Source organism: Cephus cinctus, unplaced genomic scaffold, assembly GCF_000341935.2.
Source record: "Cephus cinctus unplaced genomic scaffold, Ccin1 Ccin1_scaffold1399, whole genome shotgun sequence".
NCBI lineage: Eukaryota > Metazoa > Arthropoda > Insecta > Hymenoptera > Cephidae > Cephus > Cephus cinctus.
In genome coordinates this window covers 99,364-121,774 of record NW_014333795.1, presented here as the reverse complement: position 1 = coordinate 121,774, position 22,411 = coordinate 99,364, and the positions used below count along the sequence as shown (strand labels likewise).

At 37.7% G+C, this 22,411-nt stretch overlaps 3 protein-coding genes and 2 long non-coding RNA genes across 25 annotated transcripts in view; 3 read left to right on the top strand and 2 right to left on the bottom strand.

Moving 5' to 3' along the window:
- LOC107273134 (calmodulin-lysine N-methyltransferase) overlaps positions 1 to 15,381 on the top strand; it is a 20,955-nt gene extending 5,574 nt beyond the window's left edge. For 2 of the 11 annotated variants that reach the window (XM_015750998.2, XM_015750991.2), the window contains exons 2-7: positions 13,628 to 13,835; positions 13,909 to 14,010; positions 14,089 to 14,166; positions 14,266 to 14,518; positions 14,602 to 14,923; positions 15,016 to 15,381. In XM_015750998.2, the coding sequence (XP_015606484.1) occupies positions 13,628 to 13,835; positions 13,909 to 14,010; positions 14,089 to 14,166; positions 14,266 to 14,518; positions 14,602 to 14,923; positions 15,016 to 15,235 (1,183 nt within the window). In that variant the 3' untranslated portion in view covers positions 15,236 to 15,381. Of the gene's footprint in view, positions 1 to 168; positions 1,233 to 4,705; positions 4,854 to 5,176; positions 5,410 to 6,298; positions 6,412 to 7,198; positions 7,393 to 13,627; positions 13,836 to 13,908; positions 14,011 to 14,088; positions 14,167 to 14,265; positions 14,519 to 14,601; positions 14,924 to 15,015 lie in introns of those variants that run through there. The other 9 variants (XM_015750993.2, XM_015750992.2, XM_015750995.2 and 6 more) reach the window with 9 other exon arrangements.
- Positions 1,302 to 4,676, bottom strand: LOC107273141. The gene is made up of 3 exons (XR_001539159.2): positions 3,692 to 4,676; positions 3,394 to 3,477; positions 1,302 to 1,687 (listed from the first exon to the last, which is right to left on the bottom strand). It is a non-coding gene; the product is annotated as an uncharacterized LOC107273141 (long non-coding RNA).
- On the top strand, positions 11,673 to 12,656 carry LOC112495163. Its single transcript, XR_003061474.1, has 2 exons — positions 11,673 to 11,807; positions 11,870 to 12,656. It is a non-coding gene; the product is annotated as an uncharacterized LOC112495163 (long non-coding RNA).
- LOC107273132 (facilitated trehalose transporter Tret1) lies at positions 15,310 to 18,187 on the bottom strand. Its single transcript, XM_015750984.2, has 4 exons — positions 18,048 to 18,187; positions 17,384 to 17,951; positions 17,103 to 17,304; positions 15,310 to 17,027 (listed from the first exon to the last, which is right to left on the bottom strand). The coding sequence occupies exons 1-4, from the start codon at positions 18,112 to 18,114 to the stop codon at positions 16,392 to 16,394; spliced, it is 1,473 nt and encodes a 490-aa protein (XP_015606470.1). The 5' UTR covers positions 18,115 to 18,187; the 3' UTR covers positions 15,310 to 16,391.
- On the top strand, positions 15,575 to 22,411 carry LOC107273135 (protein-L-isoaspartate(D-aspartate) O-methyltransferase). 11 transcript variants are annotated; one of them, XM_015751004.2, is made up of 7 exons: positions 15,575 to 16,029; positions 19,558 to 19,664; positions 19,956 to 20,030; positions 20,098 to 20,237; positions 21,321 to 21,546; positions 21,827 to 21,912; positions 21,981 to 22,411. In XM_015751004.2, exons 3-7 carry the CDS (start codon positions 19,976 to 19,978, stop codon positions 22,161 to 22,163), a joined length of 690 nt encoding a protein of 229 aa, XP_015606490.1. In that variant the 5' UTR covers positions 15,575 to 16,029; positions 19,558 to 19,664; positions 19,956 to 19,975; the 3' UTR covers positions 22,164 to 22,411. The 11 variants fall into 11 exon arrangements, 9 of the variants coding, with proteins under 9 accessions (XP_015606490.1, XP_015606487.1, XP_024946189.1 ...); XM_015751001.2 differs by lacking the exon at positions 19,558 to 19,664 and having other exon boundaries at positions 15,577 to 16,029; XR_001539150.2 differs by lacking the exons at positions 15,575 to 16,029; positions 19,558 to 19,664 and adding an exon at positions 18,706 to 18,918 and having other exon boundaries at positions 21,732 to 21,912.

The following is a 22,411-nucleotide window of genomic DNA, read 5'->3' as shown; positions in this document are numbered from 1 at the left end:
GGATTAATATTGTCCCAACGATATCGAGTCTTAGGAGCTTTAGAGAACTTCACGATAAAAGTCATTTTGCGTTATTAATTTTTGAAAATTTCACCAGGCCAGTTTCTTTTATCTCGCGAAGTTGGCAACACTTTCTAACGAGATTTTCATATACACTGTCGAGTTCAGACGTGGGTCACGGAGGCTGCTGACGAATCGCGACGCACGGAAGGACTCTACGACGTGATCCTGAGTGCCGATTGTCTCTTCTTCGACGATGCCCGTCTGGACCTGGTGGAAACGATCTACGGATGGCTGGCGGATGGCGGCGTCGCCCTGGTGATGGCGCCGCGACGCGGTACGACATTCCAGAAATTCACAGAAGCTGCGATCAAACGTGGCTTCATTACCAAACAATGGGAGCGTTACGACCCGGTGGTCTGGTCGAGACACCTGGAGCTGCTGAATCACAATCCCGAATACTGTCCAGATCTGCACTATCCTCTTCTACTGGAGTTGACCAAGCAGAAGCTCCCAGGAAAAGTTTAACAGTCAAGGGAGCTGGTTATAGTATAATGCAGTACCTCGATAAAAGAAAATAAGTCCCCTCTAGCATAGGGACCCTCGTGCTAATCAAGGGACTTCATCTCGTCCCATTCACCTAGTCCCATAAAACCACTGCTGCTGATTCCCTTTTTTTATTCTTCATGGATCAATGAATTTTCGATCCACGATCAGAGTGTTTCACGCGTAGGACTAGGGATTGGCTATTCCCATGAGACCAACTACAATTATATTTTTATTTAAGCCAAAATATCTCACCGGCTTGGGAAGCTTCAGGAAATCAAAAACTCCAACGAGTCCTCCCATCATCACATCCGTTTCATCGTATGCGGATGAAGCAGTGCTAAGAAAAAAAAATTATTACCGTGAAGTAAGAAATTTAGCGAACGAAAAAAAAAATTTTCGAAATAAAATTTCCAAACATTCTCTCGCTAAAATGAAAAACCACCAATTATAATGAACGAACTGAAATCTATAATGAAAATCTGACTCGCGTACTAATATCCCTATCAACATGACAGCTTCCCTTCAAAAGTCGTTATTTCGAAGGACCAATCTAGTTAAGTCTAGTCAAGAAGTATTTTACCAATATTCTACGTACCTACCTAAATATATATATATACCATTATACTTGTACGTAAGCGAATAACAAAAAGAAATAAAATATTTTCAATGACGTTCCTATACAATATGGCAAGTGCTTTATTCATAGTCCATTTCTATGCCAATTGTGTATCTAATGAAAAGTACCGCTCTGCCTTTTCCCAGTGAATTCATTGAAAACGATATATAATATTTTTCTCAGACATTTTCACTCCTCAGATTTTATGCAATACCCAACACCTGTGATCTTCCGAGCATTCATTAATCTCCAGCCACAAGCGTTTATAGGTTAACTGAAATCCGTCGCAGCAGCCACTCCACTCGGCACACTGCCGTCTTACTTTCTCAGTTCGTCATGATAAATCTGTAACGTGCGGGAATTAAATCGCCAAGGGACCACCGAACGTTCATCCCTGTTGACTCTTCACTTTGTATAATTGGACAAATCCCAGTCGGTATAATGATGGTCGATACAGTCGATAAAACAGGGTCAGACGGAATCCTCGTAGTAATTGATATGACGAACATGTAAAATAAGCAGCTGTAATGCAACGTGTCCGATTATTCAGTCTGAGAGCGTTTAAATAGAATCAAATGGATTTTATGGCAATTAATGGCGAGCTTAAAGATAGCAGTTGATTGGCAATCCCAATGATTTACAGGTGATCGTTTCCCTTTGCACTTTCATTAGTCGTTATAACCTCAAAACTGTTATCCGAGAAAGGGAACTTACGAGAGGCTTCCTTTAATACCCAAAAGCCTCACGGTAAACCTTTTACTTGAAAAAGCAAGAATACACCAAATTAATTCCATGATTTACGTGAACTTTTTTTTTTAATTTTATATCCCTGACTACGCTTACTATATTATTCATTGAATACTTTTTCTCTTTTTTTTTTTACGAGTACGTACTTTCCGTGACAGCAGCCACATAGATCATGACCGAGAACGAATTAACGTTAATTCTCATATAACCGGTGTCGAGATTTATTGCGAAGCTATTAAAGCCCATGAATGTTCTCCCAGTCGAAATATTTGCGCGGCAATGCCGAAGGTATTTAAACCGATTTATGGGCTGGTTAATACGTCGGCAATTATTTTCATTATTGAAAATCATCGTTAACCGTCTTTTTCTTTTAAAGAATTTTTTAGAAAAATTTCCCTGCTAATAATTTACCTAATTGGTCATTCATCTTATTTGCGTTATCTTCTAGTAGATATTTACTGAGTCGTAGCGAAACTCTTGGGGGAGTCCCCGTTTATTGCAATAGACCGCGCAGACGTTCCTTATCGGGACTTCCCCTCTTTGCCTTTCATTAATTATTCATAAATTTCCTTTATCTAAAGAACTTCTCTCACGATACGTGATCATTTTACGTGAAATTCAGTTGAACTGATCCAACATACGTAATTCTTCGAGACAATGACGCCTTCGGTGTTTATCGAAAGACTTACGCGATGGCTGACCTTTACTTTTAGAATCGATTTTCAAGAACTTTCGTACCAGACCATTAGGCTTCACACCTGCCTACGTTTGATATTTCTATACGTGACACTCGCGTTAAGTGTGAAAACATTCGTGTGCACGATACAATTTCACAATCAATTTGTTCATAGCCCAAAAATAGCTGACAGTAGCGTAACGTTTGATAAGAGGCCATTCTTTATATGTTTTCCTCCTTTTTCAAAGATACAATAGGGATTCCCTGTTATTGTGTCCCTGGCAGCGACAGCTCCAGTCATTTTATCAAGATAACGATTTTCGTTGCCGAACAGAAAAAAGGCCCAAGTTGGCTTAGCCCAGAGAGCGCGAGAATCAAAAAATTATCAGGACGCCGACGTCCCCGAAGAGGACGCCCGAATGAGCTGGCGGGACGAGTCGAGGTTATTTTCAAAACTGGCTTCCCGTCGTATATCAATTGGCAGTAGCGTACATTAGTTTTAATTAGTTCTTAGAGGTAGTGAGCCAGGTCCCGGCGAAATTGAACGTTTCGGAATCACTTTTTGATTTGGCAAACCCATGCAGATGCGAAACCGGCCCGTTTATTCGGCTGCCTCGTGGCTACGTGAACGAGAAAAGTTTTTTCTTAATTTCCTGCCAACAATTCTTTCCTTACCTACCTACGGGTTTCAAACGGTTTTCTAGCTCCGGTTGAAAGGCCCTGTAGTGCGTCATTCGGAAATGACAGAGACTCGATACAGTTTTAAATACAGGATACCGTATTTGTATTGAGAAATAATATTTACCGAGATCTTGAAAATAAGCCATATCTCATTTCCAGTGGATGCTGTGGATTCATCATCGAGGTCGTTACTAGGTGTAATTAGGTCCTGCAGGATATACAATTATTTTATCACTCGTTGTACAGAGTAAAAAAGTATCTAATTGTAAGTTGGCACAGGTAATATTTACTCTGCTTTAGAGGTTATGTCGTCACGCAATTTACAAACTTCGCTCGCGCGTTATGTACTCAAGTGTGTATATATATATAAGCATATATATTTTGTAGTATACTGTAATATGTATATTATAGTGTATACTCACGTAATGCTAGCCGAAGGAGTCAGCTGTTCGGACGTTGGCTGATCAAACGAAAAATTTTACGAGTGTTACGCCGAAGGTACCTTATGTTTGACTTGGCAGCTAGTTAGCATTTAGTGTCCATTGTCGCTCGATGAATATTTTCGACAAGTTTTCGTTCCCTTTCGACGTACGTGTCTCGTCCATTCGTTCTCCATCGAAATTTGCTTTTTCAAGTCCGACTCAGTAGTTCGCATAACGCATCCAACGTGCTTGTTTATCCTCGTCGAACCGTCATATTTAATTCACGCACGGGAAAATCCTTGGCCGTCACTTCTATAGCCTGATGTACCGAACCGCCTACCAACCTGGGTTTCATTTTTATCCTCAAATTCGTCGGACCGTTTCGAAATCAATGAAAGAAACGGCGCTCCATACTCTATATCTAGTCGGGGAGATCCCCCTAACCGCCATTTGCATATTACGCATACGTCACTGTGGAATTTGTAAAATTTCAGAAAATATTTCTCATCCGATTCTCTCTGCTTTCCTTCTACATTTACGCGCAGCAATGCATATCATTCTGTGTGTGAATATTCCTATGGAATTACAGTCCGCTTGTAAATTTCATTTGTTTCAATCGCGCACTAACTACGAACTATATTTAAAACAACAGACCGCATCTGGACGGTTCGTGTTTACAAAGATTTTTGCTGAATCTTCATTTTGATTCTATGTAGCAATTGACTTCTCTCCTGGCGGTATTACAGTATTTGAATATGCTTTTCAGTAACTTTAATTTCAGATGTCTCCACCTGCGTATAAACCTAGGTGGACGGTAGAGCCTTTTGTTTTGATTCACCTCGTCTCCGTCCCTTTGAAAATTGGCGCAGTCGTCGCCGTCGCTGTCTGATCGCTTTTATGTCGACCAGGCTAACCTCTTGCCAAGAACAAGCGTGAAACGGACTTGAAATTACGGATTTCATCACGATCAACGATTACTCTGTTTATTCGGTGAGTGGCGTGTATCTGTTGCTAGGAACTCGAAGAAAAATTCGGCGAAACAGTGAGAATCGCGACTTTCTTTGGAAAACTGCCATCATTGTTCCCTGGGACTATTGTGAGCCAAGATAATATTTACCTGACGGTAACAATTGGCTTTTTGCACAGTGAAAATATTCAGCAGGTACTTTTCATTTTATTATTTATAATTCCCAACGACGCTCGACTTCGCATTGTCCCATTGTTCCTATTAACGTTCGGAAAAATTGTATAGCGTGTCTGTATTAACGTTGACAAACCGTTATGTCTATATCTTCTTTTAATCTTCAATCTAAACTGATTTCTGCATTCGCGAATGTGTCCATAGATTTCGTGTATTAGTCACGAGTCCATGGAAGCTGGCGATATTTCAATTTCTATGTATTGATGCACGTGATATGGCGCGACAGTTGATTTACGTATCTCGTGCCGTTGTTGTTTCGCCGAAATTATTTCAAAATGGCCGATTGTACGTAAAGCGCGAGGCTATCGGCTCGTTGTAGATTATTTTTCATTCGGTTTCACGATACTTTATGGTGCCGACTTCACAATGGTGAATGTTTCCGGAACATGAACGGCGCGAGTCTGGTAAATTTAACTTTGCGGATACACGCCGAGGACGTAGGGGAGTCCGTGCCAGGGACTTTGCCGCAGTATGCCGATTGATCTGATCGATATCGATTGATTTTCAATTGATAAGGGTACGTAGACGTCCACCTACCTTTTTGTCGTAGATAGCTCCAGCGTCTTTTACGATCTCTTTTTTTACATTTTTATTTTACTGTTATTTGAGTTCCGTGTGATACCTCACGATTTCGACTCTTTCATAGGTTCGTACTCGATTATTAAAGTGTCCAATTTCCAAAAGCTCGCGAAGAATACAAAAAAATTATAAGTAAATCCATAAATAACAATGTACCTCTCAGACACCCTGTTTCCTGTTTTCGTCTTATTTTTATTCACGCACAAATCGCAAAGCCTTTGCAACGTGATTTTCGCGCCAGTCAAAATATGTCGCAATCCGCGAAATACGGCCGAGTCTTCATTGGTCAGTCGTAAACGAACTCTAAAGTAAACTGAAACGAAAGAAACAAGAGTTCAGGATGGTTTACAGAGGAAGTTCCGGGTTCTAGGTATTGTCTTGCTCTTGAACAGATTTAGCCGAAAGCTTACTCGTCTTACCGCAACAACCTAGAGAGCGTTCCAGTCGACTTATGAGCCAATGTTATTGGGTGAATCAAGCATAACCTATAAATACAAATACCATTGTGTGTATACACCTACATAGAAAAAAAAGTTGAGAAAAGCTTCAATTGATGCGAATGCAGACAACAAGACCTTGATTTATAACCAAGTTAAAGCTTAATCCACAATATAAAATAGGCATAGAGCTTTTTCGTGTAACAATACATAGCCGACAATAAATAGAAGCTTTCCAGCTTCTAATACTGTCGTTTCGTTCTGGGCCACTCGACCCGAATTACTTCAGCCGCATTCATTGTCGCAACCTCGTGCTTTCGCAAGCTCACACGTTTGCACCTGCATTAGGATATACCATGTGTATATTGCCAACCATGTGTTTCTACCCAGAATGCCACACCGGGGAATGTAATCTATTGGGCAGTACAGAGGAGGGTGCTTTAATTTTATATGAAATGAAAGTAGGAAAGCTCCATATGAAGAATACCTGTATTCCATATAAAGTAAGAAAAGCTCTATTACTATTATATATATATATATTTTTTACAGAGCCCCTTATTTTTTTACGCAATAATTTCGACTACTTAATAAGCTCCAGAGGTAAAAACATAATTTGAAAAAATTTTATTATAAATGTAATTTACCCTGTCACATCCATGTTTTATTGTATTAGATTTATCGTTAGAAAAATTTTGAAAAGTTGAATATAACTCTACTACCTGCAACCGCAGGTACGCGCACGAGTACCGAGGATCGAACGATCATTGGAAACCGGCCAATCTTTTCTATCCTGAAATCTTGGCTACGATCGGAAGTAATATCAACGGCGACGTTGGGCATCTCGATTTCATTTAGTTCCAATCTCATCGAATCCTTCGTTTTATTTCTCCAGCGATAATTACTGGTGTCCTCTACGAAAAGTTTCAACCCTTACCCTTTCATCTCCCTCGAGTGTCATTCATCTCCAGGCATCCCTCAGGATCCTCTGCGGGCACTAGAAAACGTTCTGGAAACCAGAATAAAATCCATTGGCTCTCGCGGGTTGGGTCAAGACTTTTATACTTTTTTTTTTTTTCTTCTTTGCCCACAAGAACGGATGGTACCTGCTTACAGATATAGATATAGTTTGTGGACTTGACAAAATTTTGTTCGGGTAAAGTTATTTTTGAAATTTTCGTTATCCCTCCCTATCTGCACTTGATCGAAGGACCCCTCGAGGCGAAGCTACTAGCATTATTTATCTGACTGTCGGCGAACCGAATGAGCCACTCTAATTGCTTTCAATTTCAGGCAATTGGGAATACGAAAGAATCCACGCTAAAATATCGAAGTATATTTCATAGCGGTTCGCTGAATTGAAAATTATTCATCTCAACTTAACGGGAGATTCTATTACCTGCGTGCTGCTGGCATGTCGATGTAAAACCTGTTGCGAACGTTTCTTCGCGAATCGAAAGGAACACTCAAACGAATCGACTAATGAGGTATTAACGTCCCTTTCTGTACTAAGCAGGATAGGTAAGGTTAGGTACTTCGTTATTATCATGACTGAGTATCTGTAAATGGGCGACAAGACAATTGCGTGTCTGGTCTTTTGTCTGTTGAAAACTGAAAAGACGCGATAACGCTATGCAGTGAAGTTGGTCGATAACCGTACCGATTCTCGAAGCATCAGGAACATCTGTTCCAAAGCTGATTTGAAACTGGACTATGGATACTTTGAAAAATTCAAATATTTTTTTTTCAATTTCCTGCTTATATCCTATACTATCTCGTGACAAGAGAGTAATCTGACTGTTTACATTTTTTAGGTCTCGATGATCATTTTTATGGGCCTCCTAGTTACCCTCAAACCTCCAACAGTTACCAGTCTCCAAACCAGTTACCAGGACAATTTATTGGAGCCCGTAAATCATGTCCCAATGTCTACTCGCCGGAAGTTCCAGTTTCAACGCAACTCGCTTAGTCGTCAACTCTCATTGGCGTCTCTGCAATAACGACTAATAACATCAAAATTATTATCCCAATCAAACGCAAAGCTGTATAACGTTTCGTAAACGCATCCTAATCGTACACAAAGACCAAAGCTAGAACGAAAATAGATCTTACTTGGCTACGTTAATAAATTCATTTCCAAGCCGAGATCATCCAGTCCAGATCAAACTCTGATCATGATTGATCACACGCCCACGTATATATATCATATATATGTATATAGTATACAACCATATTTTCTAAACAATTTACTCTTAATTAATATCCTCCCAATCAGGTTGCCGATTGAGACCTTTTGGGAATGAGCAACCCTGATAGATTTCCAACCCGATAGATTCACATTAATTTTCTGAAACCCCCTGTAGATTTTACAATCAATTCGGATAACTCAAAGCAGAGCTTCGTCAGCATTAATCTTGATATACAGAGTTTGATTTTAATTATTATAGATCTTATCAATTTTTTACTTTATAACTTATAACTATGTAACTTCGGTTTATCATCACCCTGGAGATACGTCGCATTTCCAATTTTGCGATCGTCGCGATCCTTGTCACAGATCTTATTCCAGGACGTCATCCTCCTGATTACTTGTTCTCTGTACGGCACGTCGGATAAGGCCGTAGTGACGAATGCGCATAATTTCCCACGTGCACGTCAGCCTGCATACATGCATCCAGTGGCAAAACAGTTTTTAGGTCGTCTATTGTTAGCTTCTGCGACAATTGTCTCTCGGCTGTTACGAATCGCTGTGCCGATATTCGAGCCAAGCGATGTACTTTTCTTTTTTCCTTAATGCTTTTACCAACGACGACATTGCGTTCAATCGTCGCCTGAATCTGTAAAAAGAAAAGAAAAATTAATTCACACTGTTATGAAACGACCTTGTCGTCGTTTTCTTTGGAAGCCCCACTGTCGCTGCTACTGGGATTTAACGAGCTTAGTCTAATTCGTATAAATCGGTATGTTTACATCGTTACAGAGCTGACTGTCTAGTTTAAGTCTGGCTTACACGGGAGAACATTCGGGAATTGTGGATAATTCCATTAACAGGGACGAATGGATGGACGAATTTACGTCGAACGAATAAATATTACGAATGACACTGTTCGAAAGCGTAATCGGCCTTCTGCATTGAATATCTGGTAGAAATTTCGAAAAAAAAATTTTACACTCAAATTCAAATATTTTTTTTTTTTGTAAAATTCATACGAAACAATCACAATTGTTTTCAATCCTGCACGTTATCCTGGTACTGGCTGTTAATTTTCGTTACGTCGTGTAATCGGGTCATTAGGGGGATCAAACGAGTAGAAGTTGATTTATTTTTATTACTCTTAGAATATATATATATATATATATATATATATTACATTAAATACATATACATATGGACGACTCATCGTCTCTGTCCGTACAGAAATACAAAAATACAAAAATAACATCGAGCGCCTCAGCAAGCCGACGGGCTAATCAGGAATCGTCTTAATGGTTCGGAAACGTTTTATCGCGACCGTACCTAGAGATCCAATGAGCATTAAGAGCGTGATAAAAGCTCCTATAAATCAGTGGCATATATTCTCACTTCTGTACCCGTGGCATAGGCATAAGAGCGAGAGGGAAGAACGAAGTGGAATAAAAAGGGATCATCCAGGGAAATGATTTCGAGGACGTATAAAAGCGGGTAGAGAGAACAAATCTCAATGAATCTCACAGCGAGATGTAAATTCAATACGCAACTAATCGCTGTCGTGACACTGCACTCTAATAATAATAACAACAATGCGGTGCCATTGATAACAACGTCTGACGGCTGATAATGAAGGCTGGATAATTTCGGAAAATTGATGTAACTCATTGACGAAGAGGATCGACGGGAAATTGAGTAACGGAGAATGGTGGGAATTTTAAATCATATATATATATATATATATATATATATATATATATATATATATATATATATATATATATATATATATATATATTACATTAAATACATATACATATGGACGACTCATCGTCTCTGTCCGTACAGAAATACAAAAATACAAAAATAACATCGAGCGCCTCAGCAAGCCGACGGGCTAATCAGGAATCGTCTTAATGGTTCGGAAACGTTTTATCGCGACCGTACCTAGAGATCCAATGAGCATTAAGAGCGTGATAAAAGCTCCTATAAATCAGTGGCATATATTCTCACTTCTGTACCCGTGGCATAGGCATAAGAGCGAGAGGGAAGAACGAAGTGGAATAAAAAGGGATCATCCAGGGAAATGATTTCGAGGACGTATAAAAGCGGGTAGAGAGAACAAATCTCAATGAATCTCACAGCGAGATGTAAATTCAATACGCAACTAATCGCTGTCGTGACACTGCACTCTAATAATAATAACAACAATGCGGTGCCATTGATAACAACGTCTGACGGCTGATAATGAAGGCTGGATAATTTCGGAAAATTGATGTAACTCATTGACGAAGAGGATCGACGGGAAATTGAGTAACGGAGAATGGTGGGAATTTTAAATCGAGTTAATATTTGCTGAGCAATATAGCATGACCTATAGTTATAGTGAAGTGTAATTAGTAGGGGTTGATTACGTTCTTTTCTATGTATATATATATATATATATGCCCATTCATCCCCTATCGCCTTTGCTAAGTTTATACCTGTTGCTTCTGCGTAATAGGAAAATAAAAAGGTGCCGCGAAGGGATATTTGTTGGGTTAATAAAGCTCGGAGGGTGGATTGGGGTGTGAAGAATATTAATAATAAACGTGGACCAAATGGTGGGTTCAGGATATAGCGTTGTGGATATTCGATTCATGGGGGTTGAAAAGTAATAAATGAGACCAGCGTAGCGGCGCTCTACGTCGTGTCGCTTGTTGGTTGGTTATCGATTTCGGCGTCGTTTGGCAAAATTATAAACCTGTTGCTTTTCCTTTGGAGAAACGTGAATGCGCCTTGCGATTGCAATTCGTGAGGAATATAACGCTGGGGTTGATATAGACAGTAGTGTGGTACTACAGGTCGTGTCAAAACGTGACGTGATATATCTTTAGGTTGGGTTATGATTGTCTAGGGAATATCTTGTATCTAGGGAAATATTACGTACCGTGTTTTCTCAGGAAATCAATAATTCCATTTACAATTTTATTTACTTACCTTTTTTTATAAGATCTGACATTCTCATTTTAACTCGGGAGAGAAAAATTTTTCTTTCAATCAGTGCCCATCGTAACCTTTGATTATCGCTGTAATTCGTACGTGCCTTAAACGCTGTGTCGTTCCGCTCTCGTACTTTTGGAAATCAGCCAGACACTGTGACCACGAAACTTTTCAAGACAGATCCTACAAATCTCGAACGCAAATTGTCCGTCAGGAGTTTGACGCAACGTCAGTTTAAACCTGTCGTTCGATATTCTCATACGAGCTAGTCTAGCATTGTTGCTTTCAGATTTGTCACGTTTTTGGCATGGACACTGCGATTCATTGAGTACATTAAAATAAATATAAATAAATAATAAAAGCTTAGAAACATACAACCAACGTACATTAAGAACGTGACAGAATGTCATGTCGCGTGTTATAACCGTATAGGTACGGCAGTGCTACCTAGCGGCAGAAAGTGGAACGTTTGCGACTCTAACGTCCGTCGCACCAATCGCCGTTGATAATCGGAATTCATAGAATAAAATGCGAGAGGTCATCTGTCATCGGTATAAAAATGTGAGGCTCGTTAAGACTGTCGAGGATAAAAAAGAAATTTGAAGGAAAGATCGAAAAGCAGAAATGTAAAAATAAACTTGACTAATCAGATAAGCTGACGGGACGGTGTTGTGTATATATGTCAGTGACAAGTTGACGCTGTCGGAAGTGACTTTAGGGAGAGTGACAAAGGTTTAAAATTTTCAACTAAAAGCTTAATACTACTTAAAAGTTTCATTGCGTTAATCTTTTAGGGGGAATTAAAACTCTGATTGTACATCGGCTTAAGGATTTTGGAAAATAATAAAATTATTATAAAGGTAATGGTGAAATCTCAGCACGGCTATCGCATGAAGCTCCATACGAAATGTGTCGTGTAGCAAAGTACAAGGGTGGGCTACGAGGGTGGAGTACAACCCTCGTAATATAAAGCATTATTGATGCAGATATTTATAGAATATATATCCGACGCCCGGCATTAACATTGCCGTTTTCCTCTGCCATTTTACCGTTGCGACGCATAACATGTATTCGCCAGGGAATGACAAGTCGTGAAACTGGATTTGACAACCCGTTAATCCATTATCAATTACACCCCTAACTATGTTCTTGGGTATACGAATAAATTAAAGGAAAGCGTACTGATCATTTCAAAGAAAAAAAAGAATTTTCCAGATTTCTAAATTTAACGCAATGATAACCCTTATGGCTTTATGTTATACAGAGCGAATTTTTCACGTGACCTTTTGCTTGTAAATGAATCAGCCCTGTTGCAGCTGCAACTGCAAATTCGTATGGGAAGGCCAAGTGCACTGATGAAGCTCAAGGCTGCGAGAGCCGTCGGCTAATTGCCAACTAATTTAAGGTATCCAGTGTACGAATTCGTCTGGTAACAACAGGAAGGACTACTTGAATATAATGAGTCATCGTATATTAATTTTATATATTTAGATATATATATTTTAATCCAACCCGTCTTCTTTGGGCCTATGAAATATTTTGAGGTTATATTATATAATAAATTTTTTATGTATTGCTTATCTTTCGGATAATTTAATTTGTCGGGTAATAATAATCTGAAAATTCACTCTGGCTTCCTTTTACTGCTGGGTACTAGACACGTGAGGCTGTCTGACCACGCATGTGGGAAACAAAGTGCATCGGAAAGACATTAAATAAAATTAAAAACTAGGTCAACCAAGCCTAGCGTAACGTGTTCAGCTAATGTACCTTTAGACTACATATGTGGAATATATATATATATGCTTAAGTATGAAAGGGTAAATGAACTGCAGCTGAACAGGGAAGAATCTTTTTACGATTTTGAAAAGCAAGGACGTGAGTTGAACTTTTATCACTGATAAAATCCAACATGAACTTCATTGATTATCGAGATTTCACTGCACGAGGATATTGGCTGACCTCGTATCTATACCTACAACGAATCTGATCTTTATTCTGTCTGTAAAAAAAAAATCATTCAGCCCGAACGAGCTGCATTGTGTATTTACTCGTAACTCTTTAGAGTGTCCGACTTTACGATTCTTCATACGAAACAGATTTGATACTTTTTTTTTTCTTTCTAAATCGGGAGTATCTGGAATTTCGATTACCGTTAGTCGATAAGGAAGAAAAGTGGAATATTCTACGAGACAGAAAGAAAAGAATTATGGTTGTGAATTTTATTATTTTTTTTTTATCAAAGATATTCTTTCAGTAACTGCGGATAAACGTTAAACGTCTTATCAGCGTCTGAAAATTCTTAGAGTACGTTTTTGTCGTTCATCCTGTTTTTTTTGTATGAAGTTTCCAACAAAGACTGGCTGGTTTCAGTATAACCTCTAAATAGGATGGTACAAGTATGACTTTAGTAGATACCGATATGGTAAACGAGCTTTGGCACAACTTTACAGAATCGGACTTTTCGCAAGCTGATAAGATTGTGTTGTAATAATAATATCTAGTCTTGAACTGATTGTGTGACACGATCCCCTTTCATGTGACTTTTCCAGGGCCGATTACTGGAAATCTCAGGGACGTAAGTTCTGCGACTTCTGCAAGTGCTGGATTGCCGATAACAAGCCAAGTATTGAATTCCATGAAGGAGGAAAGAAACACAAGGAGAATGTCAGTAGACGGTTACGTGAGATTCACAAGAATAGCGCTAAGCAAGCCAAGCAAAACAAAAAATTCGAGGATGATCTCAAGAAGATGGAAAACGTATGTACAATATAATTTTTTAAGAGATAAAAAATTTCCTAATGACTGTATAACAAAAAAATTAATATTTTAGGCGGCAATGGCGGCGTATCTCAAGGACGTCGAGAACAATACCAGAGACATGACAGCGGATAAAATAATAAAAGAGAAATTAACTAAAAGCAAAGTACCCGAGGTAAATGAAATATAATAAAATTTTTTATATAGATTTTATGTTATTTTTTGTATTAGAAAAATCAAATTTCTTTTCTAGCCCGTAGAAAACGTTAATCGGCCGCCACCCGCAGCGCCGGAAACACATCCGAGGTTTAAGGGCAAGAACCATAGAAACGTGAGTGATACCTACCGCAGGAAATTGAGGTCCTGCCAAGTTAAATTCGATAAAGTTCGAAACGATGTACTCATCCGGCTTTTTTATCTCATCTTGTAGTTCCCACAGGAGATTGATCCCTGTGATCCTGCACCGCAACCACGACCAGCGCCACAACCTAGAGTGAGTACGTTTTCTGGTGGAGTAGGAGGCGAGAACAAGGCCCAGGGGAAGTCTAAATCGGGTAAAGGTAAAGGCAAGGGTAAGAAGATCCAGGAGAATGATCGCCCCAATAAACTAGAAACTCGAAAACTCTGGTACGAAGCTCTGAGTCCTGAAGGTTACACCTACTATTGGCATATAGAGACAAATGGTAACTGTTCACTTTGAAATTTTACTTTTCTCTTACGTATATTCTTTAGGCTTTTCGGTTTTATGGCCGTACTTTGCTTTTAGAATCGGCGTGGGATCCTCCGGCAGAGGGTTTCATGACTTTTGCAGAGCAGGAAGAGGAGGCAAAAGAACAGGCAATTCAGGAGGAATTGTTAGAACAGTTAGAGCAGGAGGAAGCCGTTCAGAAGGCTGATATTATCGAGGAACAAAGAGCTAATGCTGAGCGAGAAAAACTGAAAGAATTGAGAAAGAAACGAGTCCAGAAAAAGGAAGATGGTGAACACGAAGTCGAGGTCGAGGACGATGAAAAGCCCACTTATAGGAGGGATTACAGTGTCCCAGAAAAACCGGATCCTTACGGCGCCTGGAAAACCGTCCAAGTCATGCAAGTATCACAATTTTAATTGGATGATGATCATTCCGAGAATGTTGGAGTGGGATTAGATTTAGATTTTTTTTATCTTCTTGCGGTTTCAGCGAGAGAAAACCAGTTGATCTTCAGTTGCCTAAACCCACGGGGGCTACCATTAGTGTTCCAACACTACACAGCGAACCGATTATGCCTACGAGGAGTTTCAAAGAAAAAACAATTTCTCATATTTCCAGCGGAAATAGTGACGACGAGGGAGCACCCACTATGTTTAAAAAACGAAAAATTGGAAATAAGAACGTACGGAGGAGGATGGACGACGATTGATCAAAATAAATATTTTCACAATCAATTACTGAATAGATTTATACAAAGGATGCATTTAAATGAACGTAATCGTATTTAAAGTACAATATATATTTTTTTATTACAAATAATTACAGACGAACAATAAATAGAATCTTTAACAATTATGTAAATCGCAATGCTATACTGTAAATCATTCATATAATTGGATCGGGAAATAACTTTTTAATTTAGGTGACTCTTTTACACTGTAAAGCATAAGACACTTGGCCCCACGAAATGCAATTTATCTCGCGACCCAATTATGACGGCGTATTCTAGTAACAATGTAAGAAAAAATAATCTAGTACTAAGATATGGCTCCGTTTCTTTATGCATTACACTATAGTAATTAAAAAGTAGATTCTCATTCTACCGTGTGAAAAGCAATTTCATAATTTAATTCAAATGAACCGACCGATGAAAATGTCGGCAGTTTAAGCTATATTCGATATGTTGCTTCATTTCGCCACATAGTGTCGCCACTATATCTCAATTATTAGAGAACATGACGTCACAGGGAAGAATGCCAACACCAGCCAACACTACTAATGGCGGATGGACAGATAGTGCTGAATAGTGCAGTAATCCCTAAAAAAGGGCAACGCGAGATCCTAAAGCTCTGTCGTCCAAACAATACTTTTAACATTTTGTCAATCCTTAATTGAAAATATAAGTACGAAGAAAGAGCAAGAATATCTTTCAAACTAAGCGAATACATCTTCAGAAGGAAACTTCACTGGGAAGACTGTTTCTGTTACAAAATTCTTAGCCAGGTATGCATATCGATGAAGGTTTCATCAGTAATCACCCTAAAACAACGTTGATACTAATTGTAACTTACGTAAAATACATGATACATTCACTGCACTTGCTAGTCCTATTGTGAATGAATTTAAGTGATATATGAAATTATTGTAACCGTGGTAATCAGTACTCTGTCGATATTTTATGTCTTACTGACACATGATAAGTGTCATGTCGATAAATAATATAATCCTAAAAATTTGCATCTTTTTCAAAATGTGTATAAACAGGGACAGTATAAATTAATACTTTAAATATGGTTTGGTCGCGGATTCTAAAGATTTACGATATCAGATGATATGAGAAATGGAACAAAGTGTTTAATATATGGTCAAACTTGCTCCGGTATTGGAAAATCTTTTTTTACTTCAATATTAGTTGTTCTGTAATCTCCATTGTGAGAGTTTACTGGAAACCCATTAAGTTCATCCAAGATGGATTGTATTGTTCTGCCTTTGGTTTCTGGTACCAATATCAAAGTAAAGACAAAAGTACAGGAACAGAATGCAGCCAGTATGAAGAAGCAACCATGTATACCAAAAAGGCCCATGAATGTACCAAAGAGCTTGACAACGAAAAAGCCCAGTGCCCAAAGGAAGATAAGAGACACTGAATTGGCCAGACTTGACATTTCTGCACTGAAAACTTCGGATGCTACTACAAATGGTGCTGGACCCATTCCTAAACAGTATACTACAACATATACTGATAATGCAGTTACAGGAATCCAACTGAAGGATGAAACTTCATATTTTAAGGCTTGCAAATAGCAAAAGGTTCCTAGAGTGCAGTGACATATACACATCCCTATACAGGATATTAAAATCAAAAGTTTTCTTCCAGCCCTCTCCATCAAGCTGGTTGACAAATAGGAACCGAATACCTGAATAGCTCCTACTATTATTGAAGCCGTGTTTGGTGACATTGAACTTCCTGCCATCTGGAATATCGTTGCTGCATAATTGACCTAAAAATTATGAATTAAAAAAATTAGATTAAAAATGTCATTATGATGATAAACGCTTATAAAAACTAAACTTACCATTGCAAAAATACCACAAAGCTGTTGGCCACCCAAAAGACCCAAGACTATAATGAGTCCCTTGAAAGTGCCCTTATTTGCAAATAAATCTTTAAAACTAACTTTTCCATTCAGGGCAGCAGCTTCTTTGACTTGTGCTTGCAAGCTTAACAATTCCCGGTCAACTGTAGGTTTGTCACCTCCTCTCAACCACAGAAGAGCCCTTTAAATTGCAGAGAAAGAATGTTAATAAAAATCCAGTAGAAACTCCCGTATAACAAGTAATAAAATTATTAACCAACCTCGCAGCGTCTTTAGTCCTGTTACATCGCACCAAATAAACAGGACTTTCGGGCAAAAATACGAAAGCTCCCAGGTAGCATAATGGTAGTACCAGTGCGCATATGGCAAAAACTTTAAACGAAAGTATAGCTCCAGCCACGAAACCTATCAGGATGCCGACGTTGATGAACAAGACCAGAAGACTCCCCAACATCCCTCGTCTTCCACTACTGGCTATTTCACCCACATACAATGGTACCAGCAGTATCGACCCGGAAGCACCTACACCAGCGAAAAATCTGGCTACGAGAAGATAAGTTTGATCTTGAGCAAAGATCGTCGTTATCCAGCAGATTCCATAAGGAATGGTTAGAAGACATCCGGCGATCTTGCGACCAAACTTTTCTGAAATCGCTCCAAAAACGGGTGTTCCCATAAGTGCACCTATGCAAAGCACACCAGTCAACCAGGATACTACTTCATCGCTCATTGGAGTTAATCCCACTGGTGGATCAGGACTTTGAAGCTTAGGAGTCATTGGGGATGCCCAACCAACTATGGTGCCATAGATCAATGCTGACAAATTAACTGAAAATCCATAATGAATAAAAACATATAAATAAATATTAATAATGAAGAATGAGATTGAATAAAAATATAATAATTTTTATCTATTCAACTCACCGATTGCAGTCGCAACAATTTGTTGCATTTGCCCTGGCTCTGCCGGAGTTTTCTTTTTTGTCTCCATTTTAAAAAATTGTTATACAACGACTGTCACTTATCAGTCAACTAATGACTTGTTTTATTATTATGCTTATTTAATAATTAGTAACTCAGTTTATCAGTTAAAATAAGTCAGCCGGAATTCTTATAGAATGTATGTTTTACTAAAGAATACTCTATGTTATATTCGGGACCTCCACAGATTTAATTGCACAGATCTTTCATACACTCTACGTCATTTCTTGTTTCAAGAAGAGAGGATGCTCAACTGTGTTTCTTGCGATCCTCTTTACTTCAATTTATAGCAATTGTACTCCCCCGACAAGAAAATTCTTATCTTTTTTACCACGTGAATATCAACCATGCACGTCACTTTTTTATAGCATACAGTAAATATTCTAAGCAGATTCGATTCCTGTCATTCATCTCTTTCTGCTTCTTACTTTCTTCTCCAATCCTTTTTCTTCTTCATCTTTTTCTTTACATCCCTTCACCCGATTCTCATAATTCTTTTATTCCATCTGACTTATTTTAAAGTGACGCAAGAAGTTTCAGTCTCGAAATGCGCATTAGTTTCGCGGGAGCTCTTCACGAAATTGGTCGTTCACGTTCATCGAATAACGTATATTAAATAGCTAAAAATATTTGATTTATTTACAATTAATTATAATAGTGCCTAAATTCTCAAATATACATACATAAATATTAAATATGAATCTAATTCTCCTAAATATAAAAAATTACTTATCAATAGTTTTCAAGATATGTTACCGTTTTAAAAAAATGTCAAGGTTTTCTAAAAATATACTGACATCGTCACTTAATACCAGTATGTATTAACATGGATTTACATGTATTTTATCTAAAGTTTTAAACAAAGATCATATTTGAGAACTTATTAACTTCATTTTGGCACTTATCATAGTAGAATAAATAACATCGAAAAGCGGAACTTTTAATTGCATAGAGTCAGATGATACAAGAGCCCGTAAATCATCTGAATCTCCGTAGTATCAGTAGATGAACTATGATACGACATAACGAAGGAAAAAACTTAGTCGTATGTATCAGCAAAACTGATTTGCGGTTTAAAATTCCTAAGAAAATCGCAGAACTATATCAAACGAAGAAAAATAAACAAAACTTATAATTACATGAGTTTTTCCACGTGATACTATCAAACACATGTACTATGATACAAAAAATTATGGAATTATTATTTTTCTTAATAATTTTTTTTTCTACGCCTTTTTCATTTTATCACAAGTTTGTTCAAGGTATCTTATTATAAAGGCCATCGATTAAAGTACTGTTTACTCCTTGCTCACAATTTTGTATACTCTGTCAAATGTTGTTTTTTTAATACAAATACACCAGTGAACCGTTCACTTTGAACGTTTTGAAGGAACCTGGGTTGATTTTAGTTGAACTCAAGGAAATTTCAACTCTACCCCATTTCGTAAGGTAGGCCAATAGATGAATGACTGGTGTTTTGAGGGCGCTTGCAACCTTCTACTAAATCGATATCAGGGTCACAGCTGTTTGCCCCTCTACACTTTAAAATCACCACCAAAGGTCAAGAACTCTGACAGTCCATTACGGTTGTACACCAGGTTTCAGACAAGACAAATGTAGACAGTTTTCGAAAAATGACACTCTTTTAAGTTGCAGTTCTTAGTTGTACTTTTCCATTTATTTTTTTAATGATGAATTTTATTTTTTAATAATGATAACTCGGATATTATCTTTAATGGAATGTTATTGGTTTATCCTATAATTTCTCTAGATATCTTCTGATAACTTTCTGAATACCATTTGTGTTTGTATCGGAGTGACCATCTGTAATAACATCTGATTTGTTCGCAGGATTTGACATAAGCGTAGCTATGGCTTGGCACTGCAATGGAACTACGAATCAAGAAATGGTGGAGAAGTTGAAAGGTCAATGGAATAATAATTCTTTAAATGGAAACATATTTATCGTTATACTGATACTGAGTGTTTTTAGCTGCTGGTATACTTGCTACTGATAAAGCTGAGGCTGCAATGTTAGCTGTGGATAGAGCAAAGTATTGCCATGATTTGGATCCTTACTTGGATAGACCTAGGCGAATTGGATACAATGTCACAATCAGTGCTCCTCATATGGTAAGATATGTTTGAGTTTTTTGTTTATTAGCATTTTATATAATTAATTCCATTTATCGTCTAATCTCAAACAACTCATTCTAGTCTGATGTATAATAATTATCATATTGACAAATTAAACCATTTAAAGAATAATCGAACAAAATCAGTATGTCAAAATTCAAATTACAACTATTTTACTATTCATATTTCACAATAGGCATTTATAATTTTTATGAATGTTATCTCTGAAACTTTATTCATACATTTGTTGGTGAGAAACTTTATTGACTCGTCTCTTGGTCTAATTATAAATTATTAATATGAAGCATAAGAATATTTATTTCATTAGATTAAATTATTATTCAAAGACTAGAATTTATACAGCTAATAACTTGATGGTATTTAAAAAGAAAACACTAATTTCTAATTCACTAAATGTAGTTTTAGGTATTAAGGATCTAGAAATTTATGATGGTCTCATGCAAATGTTTGTATAAAAGTCTAGACATCAAAGTAAGCAAAAATGTAGCTTCTGAAAACGTGATAGTTGTAATTTCGTGAAACAGAACAGAATTCTATTTGAAGAACGTAATCATCCATGTGGGGCATTGTTGCGAAGGAATGATTAACACGTTGACTGCCTTGGGGGTCTCCGGTGAAATTTATTGCGGCAGCCAACGTGTGAAACCAAGGATTACCTTATTACTTTATTTGGTACAGACAGCATAAACCATTTTAACAAGAGAATGTGATTTTTTAATTGATATTTTCAGTTACTCCCAATTCCACCTTATTAATTGCTCGTATTAATAAGTGACAATCAAACAAATTGACATATTAGTTGTTCGAATCCCTCTACGGAATGAGGGTATCGATAACCCCATTATCATACTGTACTACATTATTTATATCAAAAGCACATATTTATCAATGATTGGAAATTTCCTAGCCGATAACATTATTTAGTATAATCAAAACGATAACTTTCATCATTCATTAACAGTTCTGAATCCAGTATTGAATGGTCCAGAATTAGTCTATGAAACATTGAATGTAGAGAACAAGACAATTTTTTGAAATAACCAAATTAATTATTTACAGCACGCTTACGCTCTTACAATTCTCTCCGATCAACTCCAAAATGGTGCTAAGGCTTTGGACGTGGGCTCCGGTTCCGGTTATCTGACAGCCTGTATGGCACATATGGTGGGTTCTTCAGGATGCATTATTGGTTTGGAACACATCCCGGAGCTGATTGAGATCTCAACCAGGAACGTGCGAGAAGATTGTCCTGACCTAATTGAGGAGGGCCGAATCAAATTTGTTGGTAAAACTAAAAGCAAACTTCATTTGGACTTTCAGACCCAAAGAGTTCACATATTTAGCTAGATGAGAGGTCCTTTGAAATGTAATGTCACATTGTCATAGCGCATAACTTCATTCAACGAACTTTAGCTAATTTTGAAGTTATTAGTTTTGTATCATTATGAATTGTCTCGAATTTGCTCGAAGGGTCAAACGGAACTGTCTATGAACAGTATTATTTAACCTTGGAACCTGAATGAATAAGCCGAAGACTAACGTCAGGTCATTGTGAATACGCCTAGTGGGAGACGGCAGATTGGGATACGCTGCTGCTGGCCCTTATCAAGCTATTCACGTTGGGGCCGCTGCTGATATTCTGCCCCAGGCGGTAAGTCAAATGAAAATGTATTTTAATAATTGAAAAATGAAAAAAGTTTAGAAAAACTATGCTTTCAGCTGATCGACCAGCTGGCTCCTGGAGGTAGACTGATTTGTCCTGTAGTAGCCATCGAGGGCTTCCAAAGATTTCAAGATCTAGTGCAGGTTGATAAGCATCTTGATGGAACAATTGAAAAGAAGAAGCTTATACAAGTTTCGTATGTTCCTCTAACTGATGCTAGTGTCCAATTACATAATTAATTAGGAATTCATTTTATATACCAGAAGGGCATCTTACTAGATAAATAGGAACTGTATGCTTAGTTCCTTAATAGATATTAACTAAATCAATGTACACATTACAGTAATTTTTTTTTTTTTTTTTTTGGAATCTGATAATCTTACAATCCCAAATATAAGACATTAAATTATTTTCATTCATGCATCAGAATCTCAAGTGCACTACAATTTGTCACGGTGTGTTAAATCAATAAAATATATTTTGCGTA

Excerpts from the sequence above, each read along its gene's own strand:
- LOC107273132 (XM_015750984.2), bottom strand. The coding sequence starts at position 18,114 with ATGGAGACAAAAAAGAAAACTCCGGCAGAGCCAGGGCAAATGCAACAA. Across the intron at positions 17,952-18,047 it reads AATTGTTGCGACTGCAATCG|TTAATTTGTCAGCATTGATC; the intron begins GTGAGTTGAATA and ends ATGGATTTTCAG. Across the intron at positions 17,305-17,383 it reads AGGACTAAAGACGCTGCGAG|GGCTCTTCTGTGGTTGAGAG; the intron begins GTTGGTTAATAA and ends TGCAATTTAAAG.
- LOC107273135 (XM_015751000.2), top strand. The coding sequence starts at position 18,801 with ATGAATCTAATTCTCCTAAATATAAAAAATTACTTATCAATAGTTTTC. Across the intron at positions 18,919-19,955 it reads GACATCGTCACTTAATACCA|GATTTGACATAAGCGTAGCT; the intron begins GTATGTATTAAC and ends ATTTGTTCGCAG. Across the intron at positions 20,238-21,320 it reads CAATCAGTGCTCCTCATATG|CACGCTTACGCTCTTACAAT; the intron begins GTAAGATATGTT and ends AATTATTTACAG.